The 22,907-nt window shown below is 41.9% G+C and overlaps 1 protein-coding gene across 2 annotated transcripts in view; it reads right to left on the reverse strand.

The window, feature by feature from the left end:
• The window catches only part of SPAG6 (sperm associated antigen 6), a 34,346-nt gene extending 14,533 nt beyond the window's left edge, over positions 1 to 19,813 (reverse strand). For both annotated transcript variants that reach the window (XM_069006656.1, XM_069006655.1), the window contains exons 1-4: positions 19,715 to 19,813; positions 19,519 to 19,614; positions 8,627 to 8,793; positions 5,078 to 5,261 (exon numbers count right to left, since the gene is read on the reverse strand). In XM_069006656.1, the coding sequence (XP_068862757.1) occupies positions 5,078 to 5,261; positions 8,627 to 8,793; positions 19,519 to 19,614; positions 19,715 to 19,739 (472 nt within the window). In that variant the 5' untranslated portion in view covers positions 19,740 to 19,813. The remainder of the gene's footprint in view (positions 1 to 5,077; positions 5,262 to 8,626; positions 8,794 to 19,518; positions 19,615 to 19,714) is intronic.
• Between the last annotated feature and the right edge of the window lie 3,094 nt (positions 19,814 to 22,907).

The raw sequence follows: 22,907 nt of genomic DNA on the forward strand, positions 1-22,907 counted from the left end.
GAAGCGAAATGTACCTGAAATGTATGTAAAAACAAATCTGGAAACGAGCTAATCAATATAAGTGGTATGAGCTACAGTCAGCTTTTTGTGGAAAAAGCCACGCTCAGTTTCTTCAGATGATGCATTGTTGCTGTACACTGACCAAGTGGAATACTTGGTGATCTACTGACCAACAGTCCAGACTAACCCATCCGATTGTGCCTCAGAACTTCAGACCAACCAGTTCCATTGGCCACAGTCTGCTGGGAAATGCTAGTATCAGGAATCTGATGTCAAGAGGGACACGGTGCTAGAAGAACGGGCTTCTTTGATGTCTTATGAGCTAAAATCATGAAGTTCAAGCAGGGAGAGAAAGAGCAATACTTTCAAGTCACAGCTACACTCAGGCTTGCAAAAGCAACCGTGAAAGTTATTTCAAAAGAGCAAACTAAATCTGATTCCATTTAGATCAGCTCTTGATATTACAAGTCTGATATCATTTAAATACTGATGGCTACTGTTGGTCATGGGTAATTAAACGGTTTTTCTTCCAGTGGTGTTTATAAGGATCATGGCTAATAACTTACCACATGGAGCACTGGACCATGTGTCAAGACAGACAAGTCGTAAATGGACTGTCAGAAAAACAGAAAAGCTTAGGCAGGGAAGAAAGGAAATACAGTACTTCCCATCATGTTTCCCTGCAAATTCAGTGCAAAATTACAATTCTAAGTATTAAGGATTCTATTATAAATTGTAATTTTTTTTTTTTCCCCCGCAAGGAAAGGGTCAATTAATCTTCCTAGATATTGGTAGAACATCTTTAATGCCGACTATACACCAAAGGATTCCTGAAACTTTGCCATTCAACTAGAAACACAGAGGTGGCAAAAAATTAAGACTGAGAAGGAGTTAGAGGAGAAAATAAACTTGTCAAGAAGAAATTTTTAAAACCAAATATTGAGTCAGAAAAAATTAAAAGAACTGGAACAAATCACAGAAAGACTCTTCCAAATACTATGCCAAGGCTGTATTATAAGGGCAAAGACAAGACCCATAGCTGCAGAGGATAACGACAGCAGAGAAAAGCTAATGTATGAACCTCATGTAATTCCACAGAAGGTTATGAAAACTACAGGCTTGGAACTCACACTGGAGTACAACTCAAGGAACTTGTCTGAGTACATGATGGTAAAGCTGAACTTCTCCCTATGTGAGTGGAAGTAGGAAACCTAACTCTGTATGTTCAGAGACAAGAGAACTATGGCTCAAAACTGACCATAAATTAATCGCTTTCACCCAGATCTACATGAGGAAGATTTTAGCAAGTGGAGAGACTGCAGACAAGACTCAAATGAATGTAGAAGAAAGACTAATAAAGACAGATTTTGGACTCTGAGATGCCACCAGTTCAACTAGAAGTTGTACTAGAGTTGCGCTGGTTTGTGTTAATACAAAAGTACTCATCAGGGACGAAGCAATTAATTCTAAGTTGAAGCCTCGTCATGAGTTTACATGATCAGGAAGAGTGGAAAGCAAACAGAGTGGAGTCAAGATCCTACCTACATACCCACTGAAAACAATGGGAAGTCTTACAGGATTATCTAAATTAGTTTAAGGTGTTAAAAAAAAAACCCCACTAACATTAACATGTTGGCAATAATAGTACAGATTAAAAAAAAATAGATGAGGGAAAAAAGATGAAGGTGAGAAAGCGAACATGCAGGTTGTCACCAGGGAAAGAAAATCAGCTCAATATTGTATTGACAATATACAATATTATATCCACATAGTAGAGCAGCAGCAAGACCCCTAGTTGGAAGGAAATGCAAGTTTCAGTTCAGACCAGTTCTCAAACAGACCTTGCTGTGGTAGCAGGTGCATCCACAGGAAACAACAGGTTTTGACCAAAACAACCACCAATACTGTATTTTTCTGAGGACTGTGTGGTCATTTAACGGCCACATAGAAAGACTCCAATTCCCACAAGTGGCCCAAAGGCTGCACTTCAAAATCAGAGGTTTATGCAGGCCACTACAACCACAGTGCTAAAGATTCCACTGGAACCAGTGGGAAAACCTTTCATAATGAGAATGGAGGTTAGACTCAAATGACTGAAGAGCTGAAGAACCCGTTCTAGTAGCTGATGCTGCTTTGAGGAGGAAGCTGGACTAGAGATCTCCCAAGATCCCTTCCAAGCTGAGCTATGATCCACTGTATGACAGAAAATGAGCAAAACTCTGCTCTTAGCAATATGCTTCAGTATGAATGGTGTTGTTTATTTTTGTTTTCCTATCAATTTACAGTATACTGAAGCAGGTATGAGACAATCAATAAGTTACACCTTTAATGTAGACTAAGAAAATGGAAAGCCAAATTATTTGCATACTTCAAAGAAAAGAACTTTGCACTTTAAAAGTAACTGAATATGGTATAAGTAAAATGTTACAAAATACTTTTCATGGACCTGATGGTATTTATGGTATTTGAAACACCCTACATTTCTGTTTAAACACAAATAGTAGAAATAATGAATAGCAAAATCACAGCACATTGGTTTGTACACTTTGGAGTGAGATCACTATCTGAAATTCAGCTCAAAGGGAAAGAAGGAGCAGAACTGCAAGGGCAGTTCCTAAATTTTGGAATCTGACCAGGCAAGATTTCTAGTGTCTTAAAACCTCATGAGACATTTGTCTTGACCTAAAATCTCACAGGCCTTCTGGAGATATCTGTTCACATAAGAACTGCATTTTAAGAGATTTTTATATGAAGTCAGTACAGAACTTGCTAACCAGAGAATGTTTTCATCAGAGGGGGGGGGGGGGGGGGAAGCCTAGATTTCTCAAAATTGAAGCCTTTTCAGGGGAACATACACTGCAGTTCTTAGACAGTAGCTTTAGTAGGTCATGGTTGCATTTCTGATAAAAAGCAGAGAGAGAGACCCTCAACATTGAAGTTATCAGTGAATGCCAAGAGCCTTTGATTGCACTCACAAAGACAGAAGTTCACATCCTGCCTAAAACAGATCAGGACTTTAACCCCAGAGATATGCCCTAATTATTGAACTTTTCTTGCTGGAGCAAACAAATCTCCCTACTCCCCAACCTTTTCAGGAGAGAGAAAAATTCTTGTCTTAATATTGTCCCAGTTCGGAACTGTAACAATTTTTGAAACTGAAAAACCTTTTGTGGCTGGGGGAAACCATTTCACACCCAGCTCTACTTTTAAAGCTGCATTATGTGTCCACAGACAGTCAATGACAGAAAATCATAACTGCCAAATTTGGTCATCAGGAGCATGTCAGTCTAATCCAGAGTTTCATGAACAGTAAACACCAGCTATTGATACAAAAAAGTCTCTGTATCCCATTTCTCTATCTCTGTATCCCATCTCCAACAATATCCTGTTGCAAAGGCATGCTTGTAGCAGTGTAAGAAACATATCATGCACAGTATAACTCCTCTACTTTCAATAATCATTTTAGAGACATACTGTGACTGTGTTATAGAGGCAGGTAAATCCCCTAAATTGGCTGTAGCTAGGCAATTTTTTCAGGGATCTTTTGGTGGGTTTTTGTTGGCATTCAGGGTTTTTTTTACTGATTACATCTACTGATCTATGTCCTGATGCTTGCAGCTTGGTAGCACTCACAATTTCAACTTAATTTCTGAGGACGCTGTTCTTATTGTTGTTGTAAATTGACATAACGTATGCACCCATTCACCATCAGTGAATAAATTATTCATAACCATGGAATAAAAATTTGTACAAGGAATTTGTTGTCTTCAATACCCCCACATCACCTCCATCTTTGCAGACAAGGCTGTCACAGAGTGAACTGGATCACCCTAAAGCTCAGTCAGCATTCATGCAGTGAATAGCATGAAGGGCAATTGAAGTGAGTCAATATTGATTTACTGACATAACAAAACTGCAGAAATGTTCATGTTAAGAGTAACACACACACACACACAACACAGATTTATACAAATGAATGCTTTTGATATTTAGATAAATATCTTTCAGATGGAACAAACAATTATTTTCCACCAAGGGTGGAATTCAATCCTGATGACCAAAAGATAAAAGATCTTTACCAGAGAGGTCTCCCAATAATTAATTTGTTCCCCAGAAAATGCAGTCTGTTAGAAAGGTGCTAACAACTTTGGAGACTGTCCCAGAAAGCTAACCCTCTAAGTGGGAAGAGTGGAATCCCCCATGCCTTCTCCAGTCCAACACATTGTATTGATTAAAAAACAAAGAAAATCACTTCCAAAATCAGTCTATGTACATTTTAGAGCCAAAACCAAATATAAAACCATAAGTTAATGTTATGATCCTAAAATTAGTTTAAACAATATGAACACTAACCATTTCTCCCACCCCTTCCAGCTAGCAGTTTCTTCCCTCAGTACTTTCATTCACAGTCTAAACTTTTACTTGAACCATATAAATAGCTGGTAAAAGAACTATCAACCACGTGGATCAGCTTTTAAATAGGAACATGACACCACCAGTGAGTTATACAACTGCCTGTGAGACAGCAGTGAACTGCTCAGTATTGGATTCCTAGGATCTATTCCTGACTCTCAGAGAGCAGTGTGGTCCACTGGCTAATGGTAACACAGTCAGTGCAATAAATTTGGCCTATTTATCCTGTAGACACTGCTGTAAGCTGAATGAAACTTGCTTCTCCCTAAGCTTCTCCATTCAACTATGTATATAAAACAAGAACTAATGTCAAGCAAAAGAAATTTGGTTCTGCAGTAACACTTAAACAATACATAAAGATTCAGAAATCTCTTCATGAAGAGGAACAAAGCAGAGTGTCCTTTCCAGGCCACAGACCCTACTCCCAATCTCCTCTTAAAGCACCTCTCATAACTGGGCACTGCTGGTGTCAGGTATGCCAGTTTCTCACAAAAAGGTACAGCATTGTTGGAATGGTACAGTTACACTAGGGTTTTATCCCAAATTTAAAACTTTGCAACAGTAGAGAAGAAAAAGCATCTTGTTCTATTTACCAAAATAATGCAATTTATTATAATTATCACATAACATTAAGCTCAAAGATAACACACGTGAAGCTTGTTACCTGGATTGTGTCGGGCAATATACCCAAATGCCCAAGATGCACCTTCTTTGACTCCAGGGTCAAAATCTTCCAAGCAAATCACCAGCATTTCCAGTGCTCCACATTGAACTATTGCCTGAGCTAGCTGAGGAGAATGTTTAGCAATTGCTCTTAGCACAAATGCAGCTGTTTTCTTGTAGTAACGCTAGACAAATCAGAAACAAACATTCACTAACATTGAGAAGTTCAAAGCATGATATAGTACAAACATACCTAAATTAGACTTTTTTAGTAGAAGCAATATCTTATACAGATCCAAATCAGGACCACTAGACATCACACAAACAATGAAGCTACAGTTCTTTGGGACAGCTCATGATATAAAATCTGCAGTAAGTGCATAAACAAACAGAAAAAATGAGAGAGCTAAGAGGGGAAAAGACAGTAGTCTAGGTAAGTCTGTTTAAGTGAGTAGTGAACAACAAGAGCTGCAAAAACAATAACTCTTAACATATTTAACCAGATTACACAGGTTATGCAGGGCAAGCTCCTAAAATAATTCTACCCATCTGTAACACTTGCAAGGTTTTACACTTTCTAATACAGATATCTTCACAACATCTCTATGAGAAAACACTGTTTGCAAACAGGAAACTGAGACAGAGAGAATTAGATACAATAAAAGAGTTCAGGATCTGAATCCTGAAATGCCTAAATACAGCTAGGATACTGAAAACCCATCCCACCAACACCCAATATTGAATAACCCTCCATTTTGACCCGCAATTTTACTCCTGCATGTGTCCAGACAAAAGCTCACTTTGAACAGGACTAAGCATCTTGGCCCTTCTGTCATAAGAGCAAGCGAAGTCTAAGCTCTTGTCTCAGTTCCACCCATCTCCCTCAGTGCTGGACCAAATACATGTTTTCAGCATGTACATATAACACATGACCCTGCACACATCATGGGGCTTCCACATAAACTGCAGCAGTGATTTCTTCTAAAAGCACAGTTAAGTCCTCCTGCAAAAAAGTCACATTTCAGTCTCCTCCTGCAGTTTTGTAACTGCCATTAGGAGATGGAAGCTGAAGATTAAGTTTCCACTACTGCCTTACATTTTCAAAATCCAGAGCCCAGTTAAAGTACTCTGGCCAGAGAAAACCATGTTGTGACAGTTTCCTTCCCTCATGAAGAACAAGATTCATGGGAACACAAGTAACCTGCTGCTGTGTCTATGTGCCTGGAGCATACCCTCCAGCCTGGGTACTGCCAGATCATCCCTATGGACAAGCTCTAGAGGACTCTCTCTCCGTATGCCAGCTGGCTTTGATCTCATCCCAAGATGCTTGATTCTCCCCTGCTCTGCACAGGGAGCCTTGGCACTTTCCTTTCTACTGTCAAGGTACCCAAAATGTAAACAATGCAAAGGCCACATTCCCTCTGGATCAAGTCCAGAAAAACAAAGAACCATGTGAGTGCTTTTGTGCATCCTGTAAGGTACCCAAACACCTTCAAAAGTCTGATCTGAAGCACTAAAATATGGCAACAGAGCAGTACCTGCAATGGCCCCCCAGGCAGTAAAATGTACCCTGGCCCTAAAGGAAGGTGACACAGCATAACACATCCATCCACCTAAACTCCTGTTTCCTCAAAGCACAATGGCCTCATCTATTCTACAGGAAACTGTCCCTGCCTTGTGCCTTAAACCACATTCAAGCATTGTTGATTAGTTTCATGGCTGGCATTGGCTAAAACCACATCAGAGAGCATGCTACTGATTAACAAGCACAGTCATCTTCCAACACATGCCCTTACCTTCCTTAGTTTACCAGTACTGATATAAATCCTTAATGGCAAAAGTCCAGTCTTCTAAGTTAAGGCCTACAAGCAGGTACATTAAACATCATTTACAAGCAAAGCATTCAACCTCATTTAGGGGGAACAGAAGTTAAGGGAAACACTACAGACAAATGGTCAAATCCCTAGATAATGTAAGTTACTCTAAGTTTTGCTGAACTCGATGGGGCCATAGTTGTTTGCATAAGTCTATGTCTGTACAAATATGGGTATGTTGTTTCTGTTAAGTAATTATGCTCCTGGCAAAGAAAAACACTTCTTTGTTTTCATTATTCACAAACAAACCGTATTCACAGGCACAGTCAGAACACAGTGTAAAACTGAGGTTTGCCCCGTTTAATTGATAAAACATTGATCTGGGATGTTACCCCGTGACTGTTCCCCATAAATCAGTAGAAATAGTATTCACTGTGTGCTCAGAGAATCTCATCCTTAAATATAGATGATGATACACTAAGAGTGAGTGGAATAGAAAAGGGTTTTTTTGCCAGTGGGAAGTGACAAACTGCTTGCTAAACTCTGCATGAACTGGATGAGTTTCCTTCACTTGCCCTCAGTCACAGGCATAGTAGGCTTTCCATGACCTCACACAAGTCTTGCTGCTGCTTCCCCTAATTACAGCTACCTCAGGGTACTCAAGCTAATTTAGTGAGGCTTGCAAGTTGTAGCAGGGGGTAATTTCCAAACCAATGGAGGGTAGAGTTTTGTTCCATGTCTTCCCTTAAAAATAGAAATAAAATAACCAAAATGCTTATAACCTTGTCTAATTAAAATCTTTACTTTCTTTTCATACTATACCACTATCTTGCCATCAAAGTTTTTCTTTAGCTTTTTCTTTTTCAATTTTAATTGTATAGGCAATGATTCTATATGTACAAAAAGTATGCAATGAGTACATTTACATCTTCATTTTTCTCAAAAGATTGAAAATGAAAAGATATAGTTTTCCAAATTATATTTCCATTGAAAACCTACTTTTCCTAAATCAAAGCTGCAACATAAGTATGGTTGTGATATCAGTACACTTAAGCCTTCAGCTGTCACTTTCCAGCTGTTAGGAACCTTAGTTGAAAGTATTTCTGTTAATCTAGGTTAGCATCATTGGAAAAATCAAAGCTGAAAGAGACACAGAGCTTGAAGAAAAATGTGAGGAAGGGAGTGAAAGAGACCAACAGATTTATTTGCATTGCAATTGTGACTGTACTTTGTTTGGTTTTGACAAATATGAAGACGAAAACCTTTCAGTATATTTTCCTGTGTCAGAGGTTTGTTATTTCTCATGCTACAGATTTCCAACAGCCTGTGTTTGGGGATATTAGGTATTCCATTACAGAAGCTCAGGTTTTTTATATGTATTTCACAAGTGTCTGGTATTATTGACAAAACCTAGCCAATTATCACCACAGCTTCCAAACTGTCTCCTTTTTGAAAAGGGACCTTTTACAAAGCATCACTCAACATTTTAAAAACGTTACAGCGCAATGAATGTATTTCCTATAGTGCATTAAACAGTAATATGATATTTTAAAGTCAAGCTTATTGAAGTCAGACTTAGGCATACAGTACACAGTGGTCTCTCATGGGTTCAAACATACATGCTGCTCTGACTTCAGTACATTTAATGTCCTATTAGAATAACAGCAGACACTGATTTTCCTTTCCCTGTTTAACAGTTTAAAAAAATATTACTTAAAAGAACAATCATGCCTTACATTCTCCTCAGGCAGTGCACATATGAGCTGTGGAAGAATGCCTGCTTTCACAACTGCCTCTGCCAGGTCCACGTCATAATCAGCAAGTCTCCCAAGAGCCAAGGCAGTAGTCTGTCGAATACTTGGGACGACATCCAGCAAAAGAGGTCTCAGCAAACACACTACACCTGAGTTGCAGCAGGAAGAGAAAAGCTGATTTGGTAAGCGGAAGTTTTTGTAAACATTTGCCTTTACTCATAAAAACCTATTAAATTACTCTTCCAGCTAATAAGAACATGTAGGAAATCCAGGTGTTCCTCTGAAATGAAGTCGGCACTTGGATAGCACTGCTGACATATAGCAATGTTTCTGCCCATTTCTCATAGGTACAAAACAATTCTGAAACATAAAAAAACTCACATGTAGAAATAAGGTGTAAACAAGTATCTATAAAATACATCTTAAAGTACATGAGAAAATAAGGTACATTCAAACATACATAAAATGCATGTGTTACTGGGTGCACAGGAAACTTCATCTGGACATCCTGGTGAGAAGACATTGGCATGTCCCTCGTTCATCATGCCAGAAGAAACTCTACATTGAATTATACCAAATTACATTTCATCTGTTATAAGCAATGGCTGATTTGAAGACCAATATCCATAATATATTACACTCCAGATAGAAGACTTGTAGATTTTCTTATTATGTTATTATTTATGATATGTTTTCACTGATGAGTTCACAGTGTTATCAGCTAAGCATAAAGAATGTGAAAGTAGCAGCAAGGGAAACTATAAGCATCTACAGACTGAATGACTGGATGACAAAAGGGCAAGTGAAATGGAGCTCATGCAGGGAACCCAACTCCAATCTCACATGTGCAGTAGTGGACCCCAAAGAGATTACTACCAACCAGAAGAAAGATCTCCCTGTTAGAATGGACAGTTTCCAGCTCTTGCTCAGTAGTAGAGAAGAAACTTTACCCACAGAAGTATACAGAGTGCTCATGATTATTTGTAAAGGGGTAGAGGCTAAAACAGGGGTCATCACTATCCTACATTTAATACCTTCCACTACGAGTAGAACTGAAAAAGGTTCAGTGAAAGGAAACAAGGATGATCAAAGATGATCAATATGTACGTGGAAGCTCCTCCTGTTGAACTAAGACTCTTCAGTAGGGATAGAGATGAGATCCAAATGGTAACATAAAAAATGTGATTTGTAAGGTCTGGGAAGGGAAAATTACTTGTATTGTGATCCCATAAATGTGCTGTCCCTGTAGCAGCCAGCTGCATGAATTAATACTTTGGAGCTTTATACCTCAGCCAGAAACCAGTGGTCTCTGAAAACAGAGATGTGCTACAACAGAACAGCGAGCACTCAGAGCTACAGGTATCTTCATATCAGCTTCCTTAGCCCTTTCCACTAAATTTTTCTACTAATATAAAAATCTAGTTGAGTACAGTGAAAGAAAGCAAGATTTCCCTTCTCAAGGGCTCCTATGGTTATTAGCACTGAACAAGGCCTTCTGGTGCGACAGTTCCACAACAGGGGGATCACTGCCTAATGGCAAGTAACAAACACCCAGGTGTTCAACAGACACTCCATGACAAGGAAAAGCTGAGGACCTCAGAGCAAGGAATAGTCCAAAGGGATGGAGGCTATAACAAGTTACACCTGTAGCATACTTCTTTCCCTAAAAAGAAAAAAAGTAAGTTGAGCAGCAGTAAAAATCTCACCTTTATTTTACATCAAAACCAAATTGCTCCCAGCAAGAAGAAAATAGCCAAATCATCTATACATGGCTCTGAAGGGGCTGGGAAGGAGGACACACAAAAACGAACCATGGAGGCCATGCTATCCATTAACAAATTTGTAGGAAGGTCAATACTCCAGACAAAAGCTGCACTGTCATGAGAGGTACAGCCTCCAAGCATGTTCACAAGACAAAATAACATAGGTTTCAGGGGGACATATAACAAAAGCAGAAAAGTAAACTGAACCTATGGAAACAGGTCTGTAATGTAGCTGGGGCCTCCTCATCCTTCTGTTAAAGCCACTGGGAGCTGAAAGAGGCCTCCTGTGTACCAAATGACAGAAGATAGATCCTCCAGTATTGTAAGATCAATGTGAATTCATTTAGCACTTCGCAGAAATCACTACTTCAGAATGTGGTCATCATACTGACATCTTCTCACAAACTCTCCATAGCAGGTATGGTGTCGTTAGCACGTTATGCTTCATGTCGAAAACCCCTAAATACTTTATATGACAAATTAAAATAAAAACAAACATATGAGCTGGGGCCAACACCATGTATCATCTGTTATTTTCTAGCCAATCATCTGCACCCTCTGTGGGAGGGTATTTTCTTGTCCTTCCCTCTAACATCAGGTGCATGGTCAAATAGCTGCTGAAATTCCTAAGGGGACCCCACACTGTTCTTACTATCTAGATTGAAGGTATTTCAGTGAAGCAGGAACACCTAGAAATAGTTCACTTATATTTAATGTACAGATATTACATTTGAGCCCTTGTCTTGAGATAATATGAAAACAAGATTATTTAATAAATAGAAAAGAAAAAAAAAATAGAGGGGGAAAAATAGTTTTACTGATATAAAAGAGGCTGTTGCAAGTGGTTGAAGGAGAGGAAACGGAACACTTCAGCATGCAGTGCCCTGACCCTAAAAAAGCGAAGAGCCTGATGGCTGGGACATTAAACTAGGATGTGTCAGACAGTTCAATTCTGATGATCTTGAATCCAGTGAAATTTAAACAGACTAGAATCACTTTACCTGGGAGCTAGGTCCAGACCACGTGACACATTTCTGACCTTTATGACACACTTAGGCACTGCAAAATGTAAAACCACATTTAACAAGGTTTACATACGTATATGCTTTAAGTTGTTCCAAATGTGAGATTTAATTAATTTGTATTTTCAAGCTGATACAGCTTTCACTTTTGGAACAGCCTAAAAAGCCTTCAATCTGAAAATGCTCCCAAGCAGCATGCCTCCCCACGACCAATGCCTTTCGTTTCATGACAGTATAAAACATGTAAAGTTTGGTGATGACATTTAAGCATCAGCACAAAATGTTCTACTGAGAATTACTTTAGCTGGTACAACTTATACTGAGGAAAGAGATGAAAAATGACATCGGAGTTACTGTTTGAAGAAAGACACAAGATGCTACAAGAGGGTTAGGAAAAAAAAAAACAGGTTTAGAAATAATAGCAACTGTGCTGGTCCTCAAGGAGACTATATTTTCTTAAAGTCATGTTTGAATGTAAGAAGAGACAGTGTACAAATAATTATAATGGAAAGAGTTTTGGATAAACAAGACATCGAAAAATCAATTCCTGTTGCTGTACAAGCCTTATATTGACATCAAATTAACTGAGAATTGAGAGAAGTGTATAGGCCTAAACTATGCCTGTGCATTGAACATAATTAAAAGCTTTTACCTCTACTTTCCACCTTCTCTTAAAACCACTTTCTTTCTCTGTGTCAAGATGCTTTCCATCAGCTCCAATTACTCTGCAAGACCAACTGCTTGAGGAATTTTCACCATTGCCATCATTTTTGCATCTTCAGCAAACCTAGTATTTCTTTCTTTACAGCACTTAGGAAAAAAAGAATTAATTCTCAGAGTGTGAAAACAGCTACATAAAGATTCTACAGTCTCCACTAAAACACCTATAGGAAAGCCAAGATATCCAACCTTTTCATCTATGACTTTTGAACATAATGCTGTAAAGGACAGATGTGCCTGACACAGGATAAGGCTTTCCTGCACTGGGCCCAACCCAGCTCTTTGTTCCAGACACAGCTGTATTTGGTCACCTCCTCTATTTGATCTCTTCCTTTCATCTATCCTGTTTACAGCAAAGTCTACTCCTCCAAAGAGGTCCAAGCCAGGATTCCTATCAGCATTTTTAATTAACTTCAAATGTATTTAACATTACTTAGCCCAGGAAAATAGGCAAGAACCTTCCAACAACTTCCTTTTATCTTGACCATTCACTCAAGTGAACAGGGCCATACAGATCAGGGAGTAGCAGTGTCTTGTTGCGGAAAACTTTAGAACTCTTTGGTCTTCTTCTAAATAAGTCTGTTGTGACAGAAGTAGGAAATTCATTAACTCTAGTTCAAAAGCAACCACACAGAAAGTAAACTACAAAATAAGGCATTTAGACTATTGGACTAGATTTGTTTTGGAAGAGTTCCCACTAGCACTCAGAAACTGAGTAACAGAGAATTACTGCCAAATATTCTCTCTTGCATCACAGAACCTTGACTGGCATTGGGCAAGGAATGATTCCCCTTTCTATCCTCAGTTTCCCACTCAAATTTGTTTCAAAGAATTACACACTTTAGAAGCTGAATCACTCTTAACACACACTTCTCAAGTGGAGCTGTTACATACAGGCCTGATGCATTTTCTTTTAGTGAGTGAGTGCTGGCTGCTGCCTATCCGGAAAACAAACAAACAAAAAAATATCACTCAGGGCAGCAGCAGGTTCCAATTTTTTTTCCTTCTAAGTTTCTGTAGCAAAAAACCAGTCACTATTCTGGACACAGCAATCTTTGCTTGGCCATTTTGATTTCTTGGGGAAAACAACCTGGAATTAATGCAGAATACCTCTACCCTCCCCCCATCCCCATCAAGTTCTTATCAAACTTGACCAGTCACAAATCAGAGAAACATCACTACACTGGAAATTCTTTTCATTTCTGCATCTAAGGGTGACTACTCCTACCTTATCCTCTTTCCTTAAAGTAAAAATAATTTCTGTTTTAAAATGTGGAAATAAAGTCATTCTACACTACTGTTGTCTCTGGACGCACTCTTGTCTTGAAGATGCTGTCCTTCTAATTTATGCTTTGGACCAAGACAACATCTTCTCATTTTTGTGCACTACCTGTTACATTTAGAACATTCACAGAGCTAACACTAGCACAAACACTCATCATATCAGCTTGATTTTTCAGAGCTCCTCATGTCAAATTCAGCTGACTTAACAAGGAAATAAAATGGAAATTCATTTCTACCTCACCCCAACACTCTATCTTCAACTACCCTTTTCTAGTAGCTGCATAGCAGTGAGTTTTAAGTCCCCTACTTAAAGCAAACTTCCCAGAAGAGCAGTGAGAGAGAACTTTCACTCATCTTGACACAGCCTCTTCCAGAGACAGCAGAGTATGCACGCCTGGAGTACATACTCCTCAAGTATGACTCGTCATGAGAAAGAACTCCTCAGTGCAACAGTTCCACACACAGCACAACTACTATCCTTCAAAGATCAAAGGGAACACGAATTCAGTTTGGTAACAGACTCTGGCTAATCAAGTAATTCATACAGCAACTACCAGATGGTGTGGGACATAACAAAGATTCAGTTTGACAGTATCACTGAAGATTCCTGAAGGATCAAGGAACAGTAAGTTTCTCCTCCTTAGATGCCGGACCCTGTTTCTGCATTAATGAAGCAGAACTAATCCTGTTACGAGAGGACAAATTTCTGAAAATACCCCTTACAGGGCTATTAGTGGCCACCATGCAGTCATGAACAGACACACCAAAACGAAGGTGGTCACAAGGAGCTGCTTTTTTTTTCAACATCCACTCAATTAAGATGAGACTGAAGTTTCTAAAAAATTCTGGTTTTGACATTTTACTTGCAAATCTCCAGACAGGCCAGGAGACTGAGAAGAGGAGGTATCCTGGAACAGCTGAGCTTTCAGTTGATTGAGTAACAGAAAAAGTCAATCCTCCAGCTTCAGCTGCATTTATTTTCTCCTTCTTTGTCATCTCTTGTGCTTTCCTTAAAACAGCCTCCTTATTCCCTTCATCAGGCACCACGATGTCAAGCCTTTGGGAAAGCCCCTCTCCACACCTGATCTACTACAACTGCAAAGGCAACCTTTTGCCTTTCATGCCACATTGCATAATCCTCTCCCACTTCTCCTCCTGCTAAAGCTCAGTAAAGATTTTAACTCAAAATAATTTTTTTTTAAAAACACAAACCCAAAACAAACAACAGCAACAAAACAACCAACCAAAAAAAAACCCCACAAAAACAACAAAAAACCCCCCAAAGCTGTGTGCATCCTTTACAAAAGAGAGTACATAAACCTCAGTGTTGAAACTGGCTACATGGGGGCACTGGTGTCTGTCCATGCATATCCACTTGCAAGGTCCAAATGCTCCCAGTAGGCTTTCTATTAAGCACTGTGCTATCAAAGCACAGTCTTTAACATTATATGAAATATGAAACTATATCCTAAAATCTGTTTCCAGAGTCTGATTCTAATTACACAGGGCCAAGTGTCCAACTGTCACATTCAAAAAAGGTACATTTAAAGAAAAAAAGTACATTTAAAGAAAGAAAATTTGAGAAAAGCATGAGCAAAAAGACTCAATGTAATGGAGGAGGGAAATCAATTTGAACAGTATTTTCTTAAAAATAAAAGCTTCTAAAAGCAATCCAGAGATTTGGAAATACAGCTTTTAAAATCTGTCACCAATGGAATAGGTCTGGAGTCAGGAGAGAACTAACACTGCTAACAGCACTCTTTACCTACAGAAAGACAGACCACGAAACAGGGGAAAGTCCGCCATGCCGCAAGGGCTGGTGGTAGAGCCCTAGTCTGATTCAGATAAGCCCTGCCTCTAGCCCTTAGCCTCTTGCCAATGTGGACTGTGAGGAACAGGTACAGGAGAAAACGCCCAGAGGTAAAAGGGGAGGAGAGAGGTCAGTCCTGGAGTATAAGGCCTGAGAAGCAGCTTGATACCAGGCACAATGGGAGGGAGACCTGGGCTCAGGGCTGTGGGCTGATGGAGTGGGAGGACAGTTGGAAGAGATTCACTGGGAAAGGATCTTTATTTACAGTGATATTTTGGAACTTTCCTGGAACCCTGCAGACTGGCCAGCAAGCCAGCAAGGCAGAAGAACAGCAGTTGAAGTTATCTGCCCAAGATGATAAAAGTATCTAGCAGCAATGTGAAGGGAACCCAGGTGTGCAGGGCCCCAGCACACAGGCAGCTGCACCACGCAGCTTCAGATTTGTTTTTCCATGTTCCATACTCAGCTTTCCCGATGACTTCCATAGCCATTATGCTTAAGAATGTGATTAGCCCCAAAAAAAGGGGTTAAAGAGCTGATCTTGTAATATCTTTAAAGTCAAAGTAGCAAGATTAAACTGTTTCTTAATCACAATGATAGCCTTAAATAACTCACATACTAAAAGCAACATTCTCATCACTATATGTTCTAATGCAAGATAAATAAATAAAAAATAATCAATCAGAAACGAATACCCAGAAGTAATTATTCTGATACATGTATTTATCCTCAATTGTAAATGCCTCCAAAAAAAATCAAAACAAAATGCAATTTCAAAGGGCTTGTTTATTTACAGAGCACTGCACTTCACAAGGAAAAAAAATGAAGAACTAGACCCTCAGTGCCTACCACTCTTACAAACATACTAGAAGCACTTCAGATTTTCACCTAGCTCTTCCAAAACACAGAGAGCTGCCTAAATCTCAGTGCAAGAATGACAGCTCAAGTTCATCTGCCATTATAACTGAAAATAGCCTGTTTCTGGGATTTTAAATTTTGGGAGGATGAGGGGGTGTGAGCTGAAAAATGCATTCCAGTACCAAACTTCATGGGCAGTAGCTGCCAAATGAATAGACTTATTTTTAAAAAGTATATTTAAAGTAGTTACTACCAAAGTAGCTTCTCCCATTAGTCAGCAGCCCTCAAGAAACAAGATTCGATAAAATGTCTGTCATTGTTTCACATGTATATTTACTAAGTGGAAAAGGTCTAGGAGTTTTGGAGCAGATTTTTTTCTCCAAGTATCAACTAAATAAACATTCAAAGGACAAATCCTGCAATTATTCATGGTAGTATTTAATCATAAGAAACAACTTTATCAAAGCAGAGACTTGGAAAACACACAGGAATGAGTTCCAACAAAAGAATCTCTCTGATCATTCCTTGCACTTTCTTGCCACCAGAAAGCTGTTAAGCTCCCAGGCACTAACCCCCGAGGACATTCCTGACCAAGAAAGAGTGCCATGCAAATGTGTCAAAGTCCAGGGCTAGATTCCAGTTCCCCGGTTACAACATCTTCAAGATTTCTGTTCAGTGGGAAAAGCAGCTCCGGAACTTGACGAGACACAGAAGCTTCAGAAGACAGATGCCCTAAGAAAAGGTGTGTTTCCTGTTAGCCCTCTCTGACCTTCTTTGCAGCTTCTCATCCATTTTCCTTACAGGTTATACATAGGAGTCTCCACAGTAATGGTACCTTAAGGTTTCTCAACAGTCAAGCCAGCATAAGGGACTCATGCCTCTGATCCTGGCTGCTTGCTCCCCTCCAGGCTGCCGTCACCGAATTTGCAACAATACCACTGCTTGTACCTGGTTTAATACCACAGAAGCAGGGCTTACAGGGTAGTAAAGAATTACTTTGTCAACGCTTCCATCTTTCATGATGTTAGCATGGTATCCAGAGACATCTCCACAAAGAATAAGGTCTCAAACTAGTATTTATTTTCCTTATAAGACATTAAGTATTTATCAAAAGGGCTTCTAAAATGGGATCAGATACTTTATTCCTTGGGCACTCATCTTTCACTCTTATTCCAGGAATATAAACTGAGGCCATTAATACAAGAGTACATCACAGTACATTTTAAGGATATAATTTTGTTCAGATTCAAGTCACTGTAATCTTGCCTTCTGATTCTGCCAGAAAAATACTAAACCCTGGCAACTTTTGAGATCCAACAAAAGAACCCTGCAAGGTGCCCCTGACTCCTACAGCTAACATAAAATGACAGCGGGCAAAGATTTTCCTCATCTTCTTAAAACAGTGATCTCCATAAGGTATGCCTAGAATTCTTATTCACCAGAATAAGAAACAAGCCCCAAATCCTTTTAAATATGGATTTATACAAAGAAACACATATAGACAGACATCATTCTTAAATCACAGCTCCAGCACTCACTAGATTAAGACCATAAAAGGCACAGCAGTTATCTGCTAGACAACTATGTCCCAAAGTATTTGTGTAAGTGTTTTAATAAAAGGACCAAATAAAAGGACCACATATAATTTAGGAGGAGGTTTTAAAACTTGTATCTAGCACATCCAGAAAAGGCCAAAACAAACAGCTCTCATGGCAATTATATAACTACAAAGTATTTTGAAAGACACAGGTGGGAAAGATGGTAAAATATTTTTTGCCATACAAATAAATTGTAACAGCCATCTTTGCAGACATTCTCCTCTTGTTCAGCATCTGAAAAACTAAAGCCTATGGAAAAGCAGCTCAGTACCAGAAACAGCCAAGCAGGAAAATCTACACAAACGCACATTTCCACATTACCACCCAGAGCCTGACCCTTGCAAAATTAACCTTCAGACGAACACCAGCTATGTGCAGAAGGAAGTTTCAGGCCTCTGAACCAATTATTTGTTCTGCATAAGCAACAAATCAGTTCTGAGATAAAGTTACCAACCACATTACATCAAAATAGTTATTTTTAAAAGAAATACAATGCAATTAAAGTTAGCTTAGCACTTTGATTGCTTTCTTAAAATAGAAACTTTCTTCATTTTTAAAATGCTGAGCTGCAAGAAGCCTGCCTATATGGGATCTCTCTCTGGGAGCTGCTAAAACCAGGACTGTAAAAGGACACAGAGGGACCTCTTCATACAAATAGGGCATAAATTATTCCTTTAGCCTAGACGTCCCTTTGGCAAACAGAGATCACTTGTATAAACTACAGCAGTGGCATTAACTCACCAAAAGATGGAAAACAAAACAAAAAAATCAAGAGCCACAGCAAGGTAATACAAAAGGCCTGGTGTCAACATGCCACTCCCATAATGAAAGGAAATGTTTCCTTAGCAAGAATTTAAGTGCTAGATTTTTTAATAAAACAAATTTAATAAACAGTTGTAAATACAATAACAGAAAGCTGTAAATATTTACACCATTGGTTTTCTTTTTTGTTTGCTTGTTAGATGCCATTGTATTTGAGAAAAGACTGACAGCTTTACTAGATCTGGGAAACAAGTATTTAAAACAAAATTTAAACACATCAAAACATAATCAATTCATGAATACCACATGGCAAACCAACCACTGATCTACAGCATATTTTCAAACTGTCATTCAGGTAATCAATTATCAAGCACTTCTTTTTCCTCCTTTAAGCTCAGGAACTTTGGCCAAGCGGAGTGGGTCTGCCAGATGCCAGCAGCACAACAGCTGGTAGAAGTGCTCCCGCAGCTCCTCTTTCTAAAAACGTTCAATTTGGCTCACGACATCCCATGACAGCAATATAACAAAAGCAAATCCTTCCTAAACTGAGCCAATCTGCCGGCAGAAAGCATCGAAGAATTAGGAACAACTTGTAAAGCCAGTACAAAAATAGTTTATTCTAAAAGTAGGATTTCCTTGGCAACTCAGTGCTGGCTTCACCACGAATTCCAATTTCTGTGCTTTATATAAAGCTATATCGGAAGCACGAGGAAGTAAATTTAAAAAAAGGTTATACTGAGAAATTTTCCTTGAAATAAACTTGAGGTCACAGCCAGAGACATCCACCCCCGCACAGGCAGGCGGGGCACCCGCCCGTAGCCGACCAGCGCAATTTACTTTCCCACCGCATCGAGGGGGACTCGACAAGCAGGGCGGGGGCCAAATCCTACTGGAAGAAAAAAACTCCGGAAACTGAGCGGCCAACGGGGGAGGAGGGAGATAAAAAAAAAGGAGACCAAGGAAAGGCCGCGGCGGCTCCGCGCTGTCCCCGTCCCCGTCCCGCGGCGCGCAAAACCCCGCGGCCGCGCACGGCCCGGCCCCGCCGGCTCCCGCGTACCTGCACTTTGGAGAGTGTCGATGCTCTGCGGGCGAGCGGCGAGGTCGGCCACCGCCTGCGCGAACTGCGCCCGGGCGCGCTGGTACTGCTCGAACACTGCGGGTGGCAGCGCCGGGGCGCCGAGTCAGCGAGCGGGTCGGCGGGCGAGCGCCACGCCACCCCCGCTCCCCCAGCCCCGGCCCCCGGCCCAGCCTACCTTGCAGGACCTGCCGCTGGCTCATGGCGGCGCCGGGCGGGCTCCGCGCCCGCGGGGATTTCCGCGCTGTGGACGCGTCTCCCTGGCAACCGGGCGGAAGCCGAGAGGCGGAGGGCGGAGCCTCACTCGTGACGTCAGCGCGCCCGCCCGCCGCGCCCAGTCCCGCTCCGCCCCGCGGGGCTCCGCGCGCCGCCCTCGGGCCTTTCTCGTAGGGACGGGCCGGGCCGGGCCAGGATGGGATGGGATGGGATGAGCGGCGGCCCGGCGGGCTGTGCCCGGCTGGCGGCAGGTCGCACACGTGTGTCACATGTTCCCTGCCGGTACAGGTGTGGGTATCGGCACTACAGAGGTTCGCGGGGGCGTGCGGACCAGCAGCTCCGCGGAGAGGGGATCGCCGCTGTGTCACGTCTGTAACACACACACGGCACCTCAGGGGGTGTATCAACATTACGTAACATGTAAAACGCGTGCAGCGGGTGTACGCACTCACCTCTCACCGGCAGGCAGCTGCTACTCTCGGGAGCGCTGGGGAACGGATGGGGACGGGCAGGGAACGCGCAGCGCCCGCGGAACTGTGCCGGGCTCATCGCAGGGACGTGTCCGGGCCACAGCCGCGGCGCGTCGGCGCGTCGCCGAGTCCCGTGCAGCGGAGGCTGGCGGGGGATTATCAGACGGCCGGGCCGGGGCCTGCCCGCCCCCACTGACATTTGGGAGCGGCGCCGGGCCCGCCCCGCCGGTGCGCATCGGTGGGACGCGCTGCTCCGCCGGGGGCGCGTCCCTTGTCCCGCTCCGCTGCTGCGCAACTTGCCAAGGGCCCAGCGGGCAGACAGGGAGAGCGTCGCCGCTCTGGTGAAATCCAGCGCATCTCCCGGCAGGTCCTCTGGGGTCCACCTGCCTGGCTCCCGCTTCCCTCCGCTCCCTGGGTGCGGAGGGAAAATAAAAATTAAAAAAGAAAAATAAGGGCAACTAGGAGCTGATCGCCCCCCGCCGCGCCTTTATTCTTCGGGAAGTGGGGTCCTTTGATTTCAGTTTTTTCTTTCCTTTCTCACCACCGACGCGATTCCTCCTCGGGGATCTCCGCTCTTGCCTTATGCCGCCGCGACGACCCACGCAGGGGGTTTTTGCATCGCATGGGGAATAAACTTGTCCCGCGCAGGGCCGCGGAGGCCCCCTCCACCCACGGCCGCGGAACGCGGCGGGGCAGTGTGGGCAGCGTCGACGTGCAGGGTCGAGCCCGTGGGCTACAGCCACCGCCCCCGCCGGGAGCCACGGGAGAAGTGCGGCAGAAGAAGCGCCGTGTCCCGCTGGAAGGAAAGGCTTTTCTCAGACGATACACAGCGCAGTTAATGATCTGCCCGAGCGCACCCATCCGCGCAGAAGACCCGCGCAGCGGCAGCTTCCCGCCCCGCTCGGCCGCAGGTGGCCGGGAGCAGCATCCGCCCTCTCCGTGCAGGGGGAGCGGCGCGGGAAGGGGCATGGCGGGGAAGGATGGTCCGGCAGCAGCCCTCTGGTTCTGCCTGGCACAGACACAAGTTACTCCTGTGCACAATAGTGGGGGGAACGGGTGGTGTAATTTTTTTTTTTCCAACAGCGTATCATTCTGGTAGATAAGATGCGCACTGCCTTCCGCTTTTTCCCATCTTGGTGTCCGGCCATAAGGACTAATTGCGAATAATTCTCTTTGTAACCGGTCGGCAAAGACATGGTTGCATCTGCGAGTAAACACAACCTTGGAGGGCTGTATAGCAACTAATGCAAACGGTGGGACTGGAAAATTGCATCAGTGTTATCGGGGTTTGAAGAGAAACAGACTCTACATCTACCCCAGTGTCTTTTGAGGGCGATTCCCAAGACGCGGGATACTTGTGAACGAAGGTAATAGTTAGCTCTGCTATTGATCAGGCTGCTCCAAGTGAAATTGTGATCCACAACAGAAAATCAGAGTTAATATTAATAAAGAATGTCGCTTTCTGTAGTCACACAGTATTGCATAGTGGCTTTAGGATTTCATAGGCTGGTAATTTGCCCTGCAAAGCTCTAAATGTACAAAATCAGATGACTGACACTATATAAACATGTTATCTGATAGGTAATATAAAGTTTTGTCTCATACCTTAAAGTTGGAATGCTGAAGTTGCTTCAGCTGCCTTTTAAAAGTTTAGAAAAGTGTAAGAGATTTTTTTAAAAACCGTCTGAGTTTGCTCAGCTGAAAAGAGAGGTGCTAATGTACACAATATCATGGTCTAAAATGAGCTATGTGTTTCCGGGAGTATTTAGTGTAAAAAAAAAAAATCTCTTTAAGCAAACAAATTAAACAGGCGATGTGCTATTCTTTACAAATAAAGGGGACAAATAAAATCAGATTGGTGAGAAGGTCGTTTGCCACAGAAAATATTTTGGGAAATTATCACCATGTGTACTTGAGAAGGGAACAGCTGTTAAACACATTTCTTTATACTTATTTCTGTTCCTAAGTTAAATAAAAAATAAACAAATGGTGATTAATTACTTCCAGAGGTTTTTTTGTTATGTTAAAAAAAAAAGCAGATGTGTCGATTACAGATAAATTGATTTATCTGTCTAATTAAGTCTAATGTTTGCATAAGGAACAACCAAACGCACCCTGAGTACCACCAAGACTTGCTGTTACACTTCGTTGCTTGATACTAAGTCTGTTCACATGGTTAATAATAATAAAGAGGAATAAACACCATGCAAATGCGGTCTACGGAAATGTCACCGGTTCTCGCAAAAGTACTGAAGACGGAAAATCATTTATGGAAATGACGTAGTTGTGAGACTTCATTGCCTACTGCTGCGGTGCTCATTAGTAGGAAACCTGTATCCTTAAATGGGTAGTGTTAGTAATGACTGCGTTACCGCACACGTCAGCTTGAAAAATAAACCGGAGACCAGGGGAATAGGCAACAGTTATCCAAATAAATAATGTGCCTTCACTTTCTAGTGGGTGTTCTTTAATCTCAGACTTTGATTCACTCGGAAATACTCCCGGAACGGGGCGGGGAAGCATCATTTTCCCCAAGATGGGGAAGGGCGAAGTTGCCCCTGGAGTTTTTTGCAGGGTGAGGGGCGCCGAGGGTGTGGGTTTTTGGTCTCGTCCCCGCGGGCGCGAGGCAACAGGTGACTCAGCTCCGGGAGCTGCCGGGTCACCCCCGCAGGACCCCGCGGCTGG

The sequence above is a fragment of the Aphelocoma coerulescens genome, chromosome 2 (genome assembly GCF_041296385.1).
Source record: "Aphelocoma coerulescens isolate FSJ_1873_10779 chromosome 2, UR_Acoe_1.0, whole genome shotgun sequence".
NCBI classification, from domain to species: domain Eukaryota; kingdom Metazoa; phylum Chordata; class Aves; order Passeriformes; family Corvidae; genus Aphelocoma; species Aphelocoma coerulescens.